Here is a 14,467-nt window from a genome sequence, read left to right as displayed (position 1 = left end):
AAGATTGGGACGTCTACACATTGCAAATCTCCAGAATGGTTACTGGCTTGCTACTCCGCACTTACTAGGTGAAGAAGAGCATGGTGGCATCTGATGGTGTTGGTTGAAACCAGGTTGGTTTCAGGGGCGATACCAACCAATTCAACGGGGTTGCATTTCTAGGTAGCATGCTCGTGAAAATGTATAATGTAGGCACGCTGGCCATACGTGTCTATAGTTAGTTGCAAACGGAAACGGAAACGAGGAACGGGGATTAGGATTGGTGATGGGGGATAGAATTGGAATTGGAAATGAGGCAAACCAGCGCACGAGGTCATCTCCGGATCCAGCTGACTCGGCTGCCGACTTGCGTGTGTGTATTATATACTGTGAATATCGATCTGCTTTTGGACAACAGGTTTGGCCTCTGGTAACTGGTTACTCAAAGAACAGTATGATCTGCTCCAGCAAATTAGCGCTGGCAGTTGCAGCAGGTCTAGAGGTCACCTCAAGGATGAGGAAGGCGGATAGGCGCACAAAGTTTGTAGCTAGACCTCTGGACCTAGGCGCCACCAATGTCGATCTTCCAGAACCTTGCCATATCAGTATGTGCACGTTGCGATGCTAGGCAAGAACTGGTCGTATTGGTCCTGGTGGAACCTCCAATTTGGGAAATTAAATCAATTGTTTGGTTGGGCTTCTGCGGCTCCAGTCTGCCAGCCTGAGCCCAGAGCCCGCTATGCCCGCCCTGCCCGCGTGCCAGGCCTGCCAGGCAAAAGTCCAGACCAGACCTGGCTCGTGTGTGCCCCTGTCCTTCGGCACGCACGCACGCACGCACTCACGCAACCGACGCAGGGGCTCGGCAGGACCACAGCTGGGCATGCTGAGCAAGGCAACGCACGCACGCACCACCCACACCACCCACCCACCACCCTTGTGCTGCCTTGGGACTTGCCCCGACCCGGCCCATCATCTCGCGAAACCTAAACCAAACCCCCCAAGGCTTCGTTCGAGATTCCCGGCAACGTCGTACATCTGTCTCTCTTGTTCCTGTTTCTGCCCTCTCCACCAACCCGCGCCGCGCACTCCACTTGTCCGTCCCAAGTACGGACGATGCTGGGCACCTAGTCTGCTGGCTTTCCGGGTTTGCGGTGCATGCTAAAACAAGCCTGATTATGCGCCTGCAGTCTCTCCTTGCCAATACCCTCCCGCGCATCACAGTCCACCGGGACACCCATCCGATCCAAATCGACGGGTACAATGCGATCGGCCTCGAGCTCTGAGACTGACACAGAGACACACGCCGCCACCGACGATAATCCCATCCCTGCCCACCCTGATCGCAGCACCCTTCCACCAGTTTGCGACCCTCGGTCATCCCCCTCCCCTCCCTCCAAACACCCACTCAAACCCTCGAGCCGTCTGCCCTTTGACATACGCTCCCATCGGCTCACTCAACGCACAAACAAGGACTGAGCACAAGGCACGACTGCCGCCAGGAGGCTCGTCCTCGCGCGACACCCAACATGGCCTCGTTATTTTCTAGGGGGAAACACAAGGCCGATAAGAGAGCCACCAGCGATGAGGGCCGCAATTTGGCTGTAATAAACCAGCAGCTTGACGCAGGCAGTGCAGCAGGCTCACGCTCCTCGCGACACAATCGAGATTCGTCCGTCATATCCCTCGACCGCCCCAACTCGGCCGAGGGAGGTGGTATCAACGAGGTGGCAGGCGTCTTCTCGACGATACCTTATGACAGTACAGCCAACGGCCGCCGCTCCCCCGTTCCCGTCGAATACCTGCCTAAGCCCGACCAGTTGCCCGTCCGAAGAGAACCACTACCGCATCAGTTGAACAAGGCCACCGCCGACTTCCACCAGTATCCCAGTTTCGACCCGTCCTCCCTTCAAAGCCATGCAAGCACCCACCTCTCCGGCCCCCGGCCCCCTCCTGGGAGGCAATCGAACATCACCATGGCCTCCACCGGCCGCCAGACGCAGTATCAGCAATGGGGGCCGGCCCGGGACGGTTCACATCAAGCAGGATCCCATGGTTCCAAGTACACCTCGTATGCAACATCCGCGGGCAGGACTTCAACAGACCAATCTAGTATATTTTCAGGTAATGGAGGCTCCCATGAATACGCGCATTCGTCCTCTCGCTCATCCAGAACAGCACTGCCCAGTGCTTCCTCTCAGAGTAGCTACGCGTCGAACCTTTCCAATCGGGATTCCCATCGCCTGACCAAGTTTCCAGGAGGCCTTTCCCCTACGAGTCCCGGCGATGCTTTCCACTTCCCCAAGCCCGAAGACCGGTTGATCGACGACATGTTTCTACAGCTGATGCAGAAGCGTGGTTGGCATAACCTTCCGGAACAGGCCCAACGCCAGATGCTCGCGTATCCCTCCGCCAAGAAATGGACACTTATCTACCAGGACAGGCTCACCGAGTGGCAAGGCGAACAGAAGAGACGGACCACCGCGAAACCCGGACAATACCAAACTTTCGATGTCGCGGCCTCTGCTGCCGAGGAGGGCAGCCCTGAATGGTACGTTAGGAAGGTCATGGATAACAGCCTCGACACCAAAGGCCTGGGAAGTCTGGAGGTCAATTTGAGAACACAGCAGATCGGATGGGTCAAGCGCTTCATCGAGTGTCAGGGACAAGTCGCTCTCACCAACGTTCTCATGAAGCTCAATCGCAAACAAGCTGTTGGGCCGGCGGCACCCGAGACCAAGAACGACACCAAGAATTTGGACCGCGAATATGATATTGTAAAATGTTTAAAGGCATTGATGAACAACAAGTTTGGTGCCGATGATGCTTTGGCACATCAGCAAGTCATCGTGGCCTTGGCCACATCTCTCATATCACCAAGGTTAAGTACTCGCAAGCTGGTCAGCGAGGTCTTGACTTTTCTGTGTCATTGGGGCGATGGCGACGGCCACGTCAAGGTCATCCAGGCGATGGATGTTGTCAAGAATCAGCAAAACGAGAATGGGAGGTTCGACGCATGGATGCGGCTGGTCGAGGTCACCGTCGATGGCCGAGGCAAGATGGGCAGTCTAGTTGGTGCGAGTGAAGAGGTTCGAAGCGGTGGTATCGGCATGGAGAATCTGCTCATGGAATACGCCGTCGCAACACTTATCCTCATCAACATGATCATCGACGCACCTGAGAATGACCTGCAGCTGCGGATGCACATCCGGGCCCAATTCGGGGCGTGCGGTATCAAGCGCATCCTCACAAAGATGGAGGCGTTCCAGTACGACCTCATTGACAAGCAGATCGAACGGTTCCGCAATAACGAGGCTATCGATTACGAGGATATGCTCGAGCGAGAAAACAGCAGCATTAAGGATAGTATTGAAGGTGAGGTTAAGGACCTCAACGATCCTGTACAGATCGCGGACGCCATTCAGTCGAGACTGCAGGGAACCAAGACGCAAGACTATTTCATATCAGCGCTGCAACATCTGCTCCTCATACGAGAGGGCGATGGTGAGGAGAGATTGAGGATGTTCCAGCTCGTTGACTCGATGCTGAGCTACGTGGCCATGGACCGGCGGCTGCCGGATATGGACCTCAAGCAGAGTCTGAACTTCACCGTCCAGAGTCTTTTGGACAAGCTACACACGGATTCTGAGGCTCGTCAAGCCCTTGATGAGGCCCTCGAGGGTCGGCAAATAGCGGAGGCTGCTATGGCTGAGAGGGACGAGATGAAGGCACAGCTAGAACTGGGCGCTGATGGACTCGTCGCCAAGCTTCAGAAGCAACTGAATGAGCAGGCAAGGTTCATCGAGGCGCAGAGGAGGCAAGCGGACAGCCTCAAGTCCGAGCTCGAAAACATTCAAAACCTGCGGGCAAAGGAGGCCCAACGTTATGAGCTCGAGACTCGTGAACTGTACCTCATGCTCCGAGACGCCCAAGATGTAGCAGCCTCAAACGCTGCTAAGGGTGGCAGCAACGCAGCCGAAGACCCAGCCCGCATGCAAGGCATTTTGGACCGTGAGAGGCTCATGGACCGTCTGGCCATGCAAATCGAGCGACAGAAAACTCAGTTCAAGCTGGAGGGTAGGAAATGGGGCGAAGATACCGGGCCATCAGACCGATTACGGGCGTTGCGTGAGGAAATGGATGGCTACGGGCCAGCAGGCCTCGCACCACCCAATCCCAGCGACTTCACTCACAGTGTGCTCGGCAGCGTGAACCGAAACACGAGAATTAATCGTAAACTCGAGTCTCAGGAAGGCCTTGGAGACGAGGAGGGTGAAGACGAAGATGTTGTCTTTGAGAAACCTAGGGTCGTCGAACTACGCCGGCCACGTATGGATCCCAAACAGGCTAATGGCCTCTTGGGTGAAATCAAAGGCACGGTCAAGAAATACGATGCTAGCGACTCTGAGGGTGAACAGGACGCGACAACTGGCCCGTCTCACCCTAGCCTGGAGACGCAATCACCGATCACACCCAGCGACGATACGCCCAAGATCCAGATCACTGGCACAAACGCACCACCTCCGCCCCCTCCGCCGCCGCCCCCTATGCCAGGCCAAATCCCAGGTGTTGGCCCTCCGCCACCTCCTCCGCCGCCTCCGATGCCAGGTCAGATTCCAGGCGTTGGTCCTCCACCTCCACCACCCCCTCCTCCGATGCCAGGCATGTTGTCGCCAACTGCCGGTGGTGGCCCACCGCCTCCTCCTCCGCCACCACCTCCCCCAGGCATGATCGGCCGAGTCCCGGGCGCCCCGCCTCCTCCACCAATGCCTGGCGCTGGTCCCCACGGCCATTACTTACCTCAATCGCCTGGATTGTCAGTATCGAATGGTCTTGGTCTTCCTGTGGTGCGACCAAAGAAGAAGCTCAAGGCTCTGCATTGGGACAAGGTGGACGAGGCTTCCTCCACTCACTGGGCTGCTCACGCTCCTACTGCAGAAGAGAGGGAAGAGAAATATATCGAGCTCAGCAAGAAGGGCATCTTGGACGAAGTCGAGAAGCTTTTCATGGCAAAGGAAGCCAAACGGCTTGGTGGAGCCAGTGGTAAGAAGGATGACAAGAAGCAGCTTATTTCCAATGATCTGCGGAAAGCATTCGGTAAGTCGTCCTTCCTTTCAATCTGAAATTTACTGGAGCAAGAGGCTAACACATTTCCAGAAATCGCTCTTTCTAAGTTCTCCCAGCATTCTGTTGAGAAGGTTGTGCAGATGATCATTCACTGTGATACTGACGTCCTCGACAACCCTGTTGTCATGGATTTCCTTCAGAAGGATGATTTGTGCAATATTCCAGAGAACACTGCCAAGGTTATGGCGCCATACAGCAAAGACTGGACGGGACCGGACGCCATGTCAGTTGCTCGTGAGCAAGATCCGGCTGAACTTACGAGGCAAGATCAGATCTACTTGCAGACCGCGTTCGAGCTCCACTACTATTGGAAGAGCAGGATGCGAGCTCTGGCTTTGACGAGGAGCTTCGAGGCCGATTATGACGAGATCACTGAGAAGATGCGACAAGTCGTTGAGGTTTCTGAATCGCTCAGGGACTCGGTCGCCCTGATGAATGTTCTGGGTCTGATCCTTGATATCGGTAACTACATGAACGATGCGAACAAACAGGCTCGGGGCTTCAAGCTCAGCTCACTTTCTCGTCTCGCCATGGTCAAGGACGACAAGAACCAATCCACGCTCGCAGATCTCGTGGAACGCATCGTCCGGCAGCAGTACCCCGAATGGGATTCGTTCGTCAACGACATACAAGGTGTCATGACGGCACAGAAGATCAATATCGAGCAGCTGCAGACAGACGCCAAGCGATACATCGATAACGTTCGAAACGTGCAAATGTCGCTCGACAGCGGTAACCTGTCTGACCCCAAGAAATTCCATCCACAAGATCGCGTGTCTCAGGTTGTACAGCGTTCCATGAAGGAAGCTAGACGCAAGGCCGAGCAGATGTCGCTGTACCTGGAGGAGATGTCGCGAACCTATGCGGAAATCATGGCGTTCTATGGCGAGGATCCGACAGACGACAATGCTAGACGAGATTTCTTCGCGAAGCTTGCCCTCTTCATCTCGGAGTGGAAGAAGTCTCGGGACAAGAACGTCACCTTCGAGGAGCAGAGACGCCGCAACGAGGAGTCGATGCGACGCAAGAACGCAGCACTCAATATTCGTTCCGACCGCCTCGCAGATGCTGGACCCGTCAGCCCTAGTAGTGCTGGAGCGATGGACAGCCTCCTCGAGAAGCTTCGTGCAGCGGCGCCGCAGACACGAGACCAGAGAGACCGGAGGAGGCGCGCAAGGCTCAAGGACAGGCACCAGGTGCGCGTTGCCTCGGGGCAAAAGATCCCAGAGATCAATGAGATTCCCGAGGTGGAACAAGGTCTTATGAGTGCAAAGAGTGTCGACAGCCATGCCTCGGACGAGACAGCTGGGACCGGCAGCGTAGGCGGCAACCTGCTATCGCCTACTTCGGTTACCTCGCCCCAAGAAGGGGAGGACGATGTCGCGCAGAGAGCGGCCATGCTACTCCAGGGCATGAGGGACGGTGACGAAGGCGAGGGTGATGAGGACAGGAGGGAAATGTTGAGACAGGCCAGGCGGAAGACGGCCCAAGATGAGAGAAACTCGAGGAGGAGGAGGAGGGAAAAGACAACCAGCGCGCAGCCGCCGCCGAAGCAAGCGAACGGGACAGCGGAGGATGAGGCGGAGGGCAATGGGGCGGAGGGCGAGTCCGCTCAGGGGGACAAGGACGAGGCTGGAAGTACCACGCACAATGACGAGCCCGAAGCCCCGGCTGAGGAAGAGGGCGACGTGCCAACGCCGAAACCAGAGGAGGTGCCGGCGTAGAGTCCGCGATGCCGTCGTGCTATGTGCTCGGGACCCGATTGAATGAGTGCTACGTTTCAGGCCTTCAAGAGTAGGGGCAGCAAGACGCTGTAGGAAATACTGCAGTATGCTGTCGCTTCGGCTGTCCATATCTGCCTGCCTACGTATACGTATGTAGCAGGTGTACATATCTATATATATCCATATAATGTTTACCCCAAGGCAGATTTGGGAACAGCAACACTGGATGGCGTTCCCTTCCATAGTCCGTGTCAGGGAACGGAGGACGTGCGGGTGAAACTGCTGGATCCGGTTTTGCTCTTGCATGCGCCTGCTGGCGAGCATTAAGGTGTTATGTTCTCCAAGCTTTAGGATGGGATGGAATAAGTCGGGATGAGGTGGGGCTTTAGGAGAATATCGAAGTCGAACTCCTGTACATAGCTGTAATTGAAGTATCCTTGCCAGATTTCTAGAGTGTAGGGGGGCTCGGTTCGTTAGTTGCTGTCTCGTGGCCTACCAGGAGCCGCTGGCGTTTATTGCAACAACGATAGAACAAAAGCAGGCTGAGCAACGTTCCTCTACTACTATTCGTAAAATGTTTGGTCTGGACGCTGACTGAGCTTGTAAATAAGCAGTTTTGAGATGTATATGGCCAGTCATCAGAATCAGTGTATGTGCAGATTTACAGGCAGTTTTGCGTCACAAATTTATCATCAGCGAGAAAAAAGGGGTCCAGTCGACGAGACGTCTTCAAGGATTTTGCGTGATGAAAAAGAGTATGTGAGACAATTGTGTACTTGGGTATGTTGATTCCATCCTTACAGATCGCCGGGTTGAGACAATATACAACTTCAAATTGAATAGCCTTGCTCATCGATATATCTACGTAGTCTACCCCGGAAAAGAGACTACCTTTCTCTCTTCCCCTTTCAAGTTCTTGTTGCAAGAGGCAATCTCATTCATCAATTCCGGACCAAATAACTCACATGGGATGGTCAAGACTTGCAATAGAAACTTATAGTGCGCCATGCGGATTAGACATGCCTTCATTGAACTTTTTGTATTGCTACTCAAAAGTATATCTTGCTGCAGCCATAAAAACAAGGCACCGGCCCAAATCCCTTCTATCGTAATTCGGTGGGCTTGGTAGTCGTCAAACGTTTGGCAACCAGTAATAACAATGCAGAACTTCACAGGGCCTATATACGTCTTAGTGGCCGTGAGAGAATGCTCGAAGCAACCAAGGTCCTCATTTGTTTCAAGTTCGAGCCAAAACTTTTCGCAGACAGGGAATGTGGGCTACGAACGTTGTTCATGCTTCCGAATAGTATTCGCAAAACATACCAGATGTTCAGGCTTCGGAATTCATTCATTCACTTTATCAAGTCTCAGCCGAACCGAAGAAGTATTGCAATGAGTCCAGAAAGGGGGTTGTGGACGATTTAATTTTACATTTCAAGCCAAAAAGAACATCAAAATAAAGCTACAAGAATGCAGTCATCTCTTTGTAAACTCTGCTTCGAGAGCAACTCCAAACATTAATCGTACCGGCCTTGACCGCACGAAACGTCATCATGTCCGCCCAAAGAACCTAAGGTCGGGCATGCACAAGAATTTATCCAAAACCGACAAATCATACTCATGAACTGTATGCAATCCTGTCATCGCCAAGCAAACACAATGAAACCTTTGTCTCGGACCACTCTGGCCTGTTACAACAACGTCGCAACTAGACTGTCACTGAGTGGGCATCTGGCTCCGTCGATGGCGTCGCCGTTCAGAGGGATAGCCCCAAGCGAAACAAGGGCCGCGTTCCCTCCAGCAATAGGGAATCTCCACAGCAAGCCTGAATTTTGCTCAGTGCCATAGACGTTGCCGTCATTGGCAGAGTAGACAGATCCCCACTGGGCCTCGCCCAGTACGCCCGTTACGCCACCTGAGATGCCGGCGAAGGTAGCGACATTAGCCCAGGTGAAAGTGGTGGTGTTGAACAGCATCAGGTGGGTATTGTAGCTCGGGAGGAGTACAAGGGTGCCGGCCGGGACGATCTCCTGGCCGAGTGCGAAGAGCGCGTCGGGATAAGCAGGTATATAGGCCCAGTCTCCGATGGGGTAGGGCAGAGCTGCAGTCGGGGCGCCAGACGCCACGACTGTTCCGTAGGTTTCACTGTCGGCGTTCAAGTCCAACTTCACATAACCAAGGCCAGCGCTGTGACCGAGCCAGTACTGCTGGTTACCATCAATGTCACCGATCAGCAGCGGTTGGTTGTTAGTCACCGTCGCTGCGATAGAGGCTTCGGTAAAAACTTCGGCCGTGCCTCCGGCGCCTATTCGGATGATGTTCTGAGGCCTCGAATTGTAATCAACCGCGTAGAGGTAGTTTTGAACGGAATGATACCCGAGTGCATTCACAGGGGGAGCAGGTGCGCCGAGGAGGTTAATCACGCCTGTCAACAAGTTGACAACGCCAAGGCCGAGGCCCACGGTGTAGAGACTGTTGCCAACAACTTCGTACGCGGGACCAGCGCAGGTGAGCTCCGGCAAGTCCGAAACGTTCTCGTTAGGAGTGGGGCTCGAGCTCGCAGAGGAAGATCTAAGGAACGCATTAGTGGAGGCACCTTGGGGATGGAATATTCTCAGACTTACGTAGAAGAAGTGGTACTGGTAGTTGACGAGGTCGCCTCGGTTGACGGGCCTCCTTCGCCGCTTGACGTACTAATGGAAGTTGACGAGCTTCCTTCATCGCTTGAAGTGCTGATAGACGATGTAGATGTAGGCTCAGGTGTAGGCTCAGTGAAAGGTGGCTCAGTGGGACCCGTGCTGGTCTCTGTGGCACTAGTGCTGCTCTCTGAGGGCCCAGTGCTGCTCTCTGGGGATCCAGTACTGCTCTCTGGGGATCCAGTACTGCTCTCTGGGGTTCCAGTGCTGCTTTCTGTGCCGGTAGACGATGTAGGTGTAGGCTCAGAGAAAGGTGGCTCAGTGAAACTGCTGCTCCCTGAGGTTCCAGTGCTACTCTCTGAGGTTCCGGTGCTGCTCTCTGGGACACCGCTGCTGGGGCTTGGAGTGGGCGACACCGGTGGATTCTCGCTCGAAACGCTGCTGGAACTTCCAGTTGATGTACTGGTAGACAGGGGATTGCCGCTCGTGATGGATGAGGTAGGGACGACCGGCCCGCCGCTGCTGGTGTTGGAGTTGGGACCGAGGATAACTATGGTGAACTGAACGGTGAAGCTGACGCCCACACCGATCTGCCTAGCCTTCACGCCGGCTGCTGCCTGGGTGGTGGCTATGACGGTGACGAGGATGGTGACAGGGTAGGTTGGGGAGTCGGCCGGCGCAACTCCAACGATTTGCTTGGTTGCGGCGTTCAAGTCCGCGTTGATGAAGGGAGTGTTTGGGGTTGTTGCGAGTGTGTTCACAGTGTCTGCATCACTCCGCAGGTACTTTCGCAGGTCGATTACGAAAGGGTTGCCGGCAAAGATCGTCTCAACGGGCGAAGGTCCTGGCGAGACGGAAGAGGTCGGGACAGCACCAGTAGGAGTTCCTCCAGTTCCTCCAGTATTAATGGTGATCTGAATAATGAAGTTGTAAGTCACACCAGTGGCCGGGTCGGCTGCTCGTATAAAGATCCTGATGACGCCTCCGGGCTGGTTGGCTGGCACAACGCCATAGAAGGATCGAGTGACTGGGTCGTAGAAGATGAAGGCCACGGCTGGATCCGTCGTGAAGCCTGCTATCTGGTCACCCAGGCTGCTGAGGAATGAAATGATGCTGATGCTGAAAGGAGACCCTGGAGCGACAGATACTGTAGTTGCGAGAGGACCTATCCCAGGAGCCGCTGTGGGAGTGGCACCCGGAGCACCAGGCGGGCCAGGCGGGCCAGGCGGACCGGGAGGACCCCCGGGAGGGCCGTATGGACCCCCGGGGCCCCCAAGGCCGCCAGGACCATATGGGCCTCCAGGACCATATGGGCCGCCAGGAACAGGAGTTATGAACGGTGCGGCCAGGTATTCCGTCGTGAAAGTGTAGCATACTGATGCAAGCCCATTGTACAATGCCCGCTCCTCGAGGGGGGCAAGATTGCGAGCATCAACCGCAGCCAGGCCTTGGTGCCGTGGAACAGGTTCTGCCTTAATCGGTGACGCAAGAGCCAGTAGCCCAAGAGTGAGCCACGAGCGGAGTGTTGAAGCCATCTTTCTGTGCAGAAGCAGGGGAACAATCTAGGACAAAAGAAGGTCGTGGCGAGGTTAGCAGACTCAAACAAGAGAGGAAGATAGACGGCCACAAACCATATATATGCTGAACCAGTCCGATACGACTCGTCGCATCAAAGCTTCCGGATCACCGGTCATCCTCGGAGCGTAGCGTGCAGGAATGGAAATCACATTGCGTGTTCCAACATTGCACCTTCGAACGGTGTGGACAGCAAGGCGAAGCAGCAGTGGCATTCCGTCTCGCAGTTGGAGCTCGTGGCTCCGCTCCGCGTCTCCGCGTCGCGACTATGCACTTTGATCCGCGCAGCACCACCATGGTGGGGACGTCAACTTGGTAATTTAGGCACATGAGTCTAGTTCGTTGATTCGGAGTAGAGTCGCAACGGTTGACTCAGCCCGAAAACGCAGCGCCACGGATCGGCTGTGGCCGCCACCTGAGACAACGCCCACGGTGAGGCCAGAGCACTGATTTCCAGCACACCCCAGGAATGCTGCTCAGATTGCTTTGACGGAGAGTTCCATTTCTGAGGACGGAAGCGTGATTTGCCATGGGAGACGATCCCTATAAACTGGTTAGAATGTAAACTATTCCTGTTGCGACGCGTAAACAGAAAAACACGACGTGACCGCTCGCCAATTCAGCCACACTCTTTTTACCTTTCTATTTAACTCGTTCTTCCCGGATTCATCTCAGTCCACGGAAGACGCAACCAGACTATCGCTTCAACAGTCCTCGACACTCGCTTTTCACCACACTCTTTTATAAGCCAACTCCCTCTTGGGTCAGCACTAGACGCTTCTTCGTCTCGTCTCCCTGTCCATTCTTTCACTCGTCCCCCTCTGAAGCGACACGGCACCCAAACTGGCAAAAATGAGCTCCAACGTCCGTTCTCTTTCCGCCATCTTGGCGGCGGCTATGCTGGCCCCCCTTACCGCGTCGGCCCAGGAATATTGCCCCCTCGAGGTCCGCACTGCGACCGTTACCGCATGCTTCGCCAACACCGGAAAGCCCGTCAAGCCGACCTGCGATGTTGCTTGCCCAACCCCTGTTGCAAAGCCCAACGATAACGGCCCCGTCCAGGTCTATGTGCAGGCGCCCAAGTGCGACAGCTGTGGCTGTGATTCGTGCGCTCACACAAACGTGTACACCACCACTTACGACGCCTTCTGCCCCACTGGTCTCTCCAAGCAGCAATATGTCGTCACCGAGGTTTACGCTGGTATGTCCGCGAAGCCCACCGTGACCGCCGCCCCCAAGGTGCCTTTCGGTTTCGCGGTCGACGTCAAGACCTGCAACAGCTGTGGCCCCAAGCCCATCACTGCCACTCTCACCTACCCTGCCAATGGTTGCCCTTACATCCAGGGCGTGTCTCAGCCAAAAGGAGCGCCCGCCGGCGTACCCGCGTACGCTGTCTGCGTTGACACCCCTGCTGCCCCTGGAAAGCAGGGTCTTCCCGCACCTGGTGGCGCTCAGGCTGGCGCTCAAGCCGGTGCTCAAGCAGGTGCCCAAGCCGGTGCTCAAGCCGCTCCTGGTGGTGGCTCGAATGGAGCGCAAGCTGGCGCCCAGGCAGGAGCCCAGGCAGGTGCCCAAGCTGGTGCCCAAGCCGCTCCTGGTGGTGGTGCGAATGGTGCTCAAGCTGGAGCTCAAGCTGGTGCCCAAGCAGGCGCTCAAGCTGGTGCTGCTGCGGCTCCAGGTGGTGGCTCGAACGCCGCCCAGGCAGGCGCCCAAGCAGGCGCCCAAGCTGGTGCTCAGGCTGGTGCTGCTGCGGCTCCTGCGGCTCCTGGTGGTTCGAGTGGCGCTCAAGCTGGTGCCCAGGCAGGAGCCCAGGCAGGAGCCCAAGCTGGTTCTGCTGCCCCGGCCCCGAACAACAACAACAACGCGGCACCCCCAGCATCCCCGGCAGCCCCGGCCCAGGGTAAGTCACTGACTTCCTCCTCTTTGAGAGAAAGAAAGCTAACAAACTTCACAATCAGGTGGCTCAAGCCCTGCTCCTCCTTCCCAGCCAACAGGCTCGACAGGCAAGGTACAGGTTTCCGGTGCTCACCCTGCTTTCGTGGCAATAACGATGGGTGGCGTTCTTGGCTTCTTGCTATCCTTCGTAGCGGCCCTATGACAAGGTGGCCGGTCTATTCTAATGTTCTTTTATTAATGAGTAATGTTTCTCGGGGCAGGATGTTTAAAGGAAAGGGACGGAAGGCCTGGACTTGGCTGAGAACACATTTACCTGGGATTGTTTCTGCATACATCTTGCTAGTTTGAAGACCGGGTTTGTTTTGTAAAAATTTGCTTTCATCAATAAACAGGATCTGTCATCGCTTATACAGCTGATCGTACGTTCTCTTTCAATCTATGACCTGAATCTTAAACCCAGCTCCCGTTTTATCGAGAAGAGCCCGTTGTCGCGCGGGTGTTGTCGTATTTAGAGCTGTGTAAGACCCAAGACGAAGCTCAGAGGAGAGGGGGGGGGGCCGATGGAAGCACATGTTTCCGAATGCCATGTGAGACCGTCCCCATCTCATGTGCATAGATCCGTAGTACGTCAGCTGCTCGTCGATGTATCACGGCTCTGTTGAGGGAACCGTTCTAGCCGAGACGCTCAACGCAGACTCTGACTGGATATCCATGCTTGCTGCCGCAGTTGGAGATGCGAACCGTGGTTCGTGGATTGCATTGGGCATATGAGCAGGCGACTTTGCGTGAGACCATGGAACTTGATGCGCCTGTGGGTCAACACAGTCTGAGTTCAAGTCAACAGCAAGAGAGACCGCGTCCCAGATAGTCAGCAAGCAATTGTCACTGGGCAGTTCAGGGGTTAGGGTATTTCCTCGCCTTCCGGGGGCAGAGATGGGGGGCTGTCGCGTATCTCGCCACGGTGGAGTAAAGTCTCCGCTTATTTCCGCTCAACCTTCGTCTATGCAAACAAAAGAGCTGGTCCATTTGCTACGGCTACCACGTTGGTGTGCTATCAGTAGTGAGGCATGCAATCAATTTACACATTCCCCCGAGCGCCTTACGTTACATCTCCGGATGTCTGCAATGCCCAAGTCTAAATGAGGTCTCAGCCAGGTCGCACTCAACAGAGGAAGGGTTTTCATCGAAACGGGCAGTGACCTTATATACAACAGATATGGAATAATAGGATTCCCAGTCTTCGTCCAGATCCTGTTTGTTCTGTGCGTTTCACAGGACAGTTCCCGCTCTCATGTGGGATTATCTACTATAGGTCACCCCTACTGAGATAACCTCCTGTGGGATAACCTGCTACAGGATAATCTGCTGTGGGATAACCTTCTATAGGATAACCTCCTATAGGATAACCTCCTGTCTCCCGTAGGATAACATTCCATGGAATAACCTCCTGTGGGATAACCTCCTGTATGATAACCTCCTGTCTCCTGCAGGATAACATTCTGTGGGATAACCTTTTGTGGGATAACCTCCTATAGG

General features: G+C 55.0%; 3 protein-coding genes across 3 annotated transcripts; 2 read left to right on the top strand and 1 right to left on the bottom strand.

Moving 5' to 3' along the window:
* Positions 1–1,505: 1,505 nt before the first annotated feature.
* Positions 1,506–6,827, top strand: J7T55_003491 (Cytokinesis protein sepA; the record flags this gene model as incomplete). The annotated part of the gene is made up of 3 exons (XM_053143520.1): positions 1,506–2,047; positions 2,150–5,073; positions 5,134–6,827. The coding sequence occupies 3 exons, from the start codon at positions 1,506–1,508 to the stop codon at positions 6,825–6,827; spliced, it is 5,160 nt and encodes a 1,719-aa protein (XP_052993741.1).
* A 1,691-nt stretch (positions 6,828–8,518) lies between these two features.
* Positions 8,519–10,998, bottom strand: J7T55_003490 (uncharacterized protein; the record flags this gene model as incomplete). Its single annotated transcript, XM_053143519.1, has 2 exons — positions 8,519–9,398; positions 9,452–10,998. 2 exons carry the CDS (start codon positions 10,996–10,998, stop codon positions 8,519–8,521), a joined length of 2,427 nt encoding a protein of 808 aa, XP_052993740.1.
* Positions 10,999–11,890: 892 nt separating this feature from the next.
* J7T55_003489 (uncharacterized protein) lies at positions 11,891–13,083 on the top strand (the record flags this gene model as incomplete). Its single annotated transcript, XM_053143518.1, has 3 exons — positions 11,891–12,423; positions 12,467–12,935; positions 12,994–13,083. The coding sequence occupies 3 exons, from the start codon at positions 11,891–11,893 to the stop codon at positions 13,081–13,083; spliced, it is 1,092 nt and encodes a 363-aa protein (XP_052993739.1).
* Positions 13,084–14,467: the final 1,384 nt, after the last annotated feature.

The sequence above is a fragment of the Diaporthe amygdali genome, assembly GCF_026229845.1.
Source record: "Diaporthe amygdali strain CAA958 chromosome Unknown NODE_14_length_1008325_cov_65_372321, whole genome shotgun sequence".
Lineage (NCBI taxonomy): Eukaryota > Fungi > Ascomycota > Sordariomycetes > Diaporthales > Diaporthaceae > Diaporthe > Diaporthe amygdali.
Note: the sequence above shows the minus strand (reverse complement) of the source record. Positions and strands in the feature narration are given on the sequence as shown.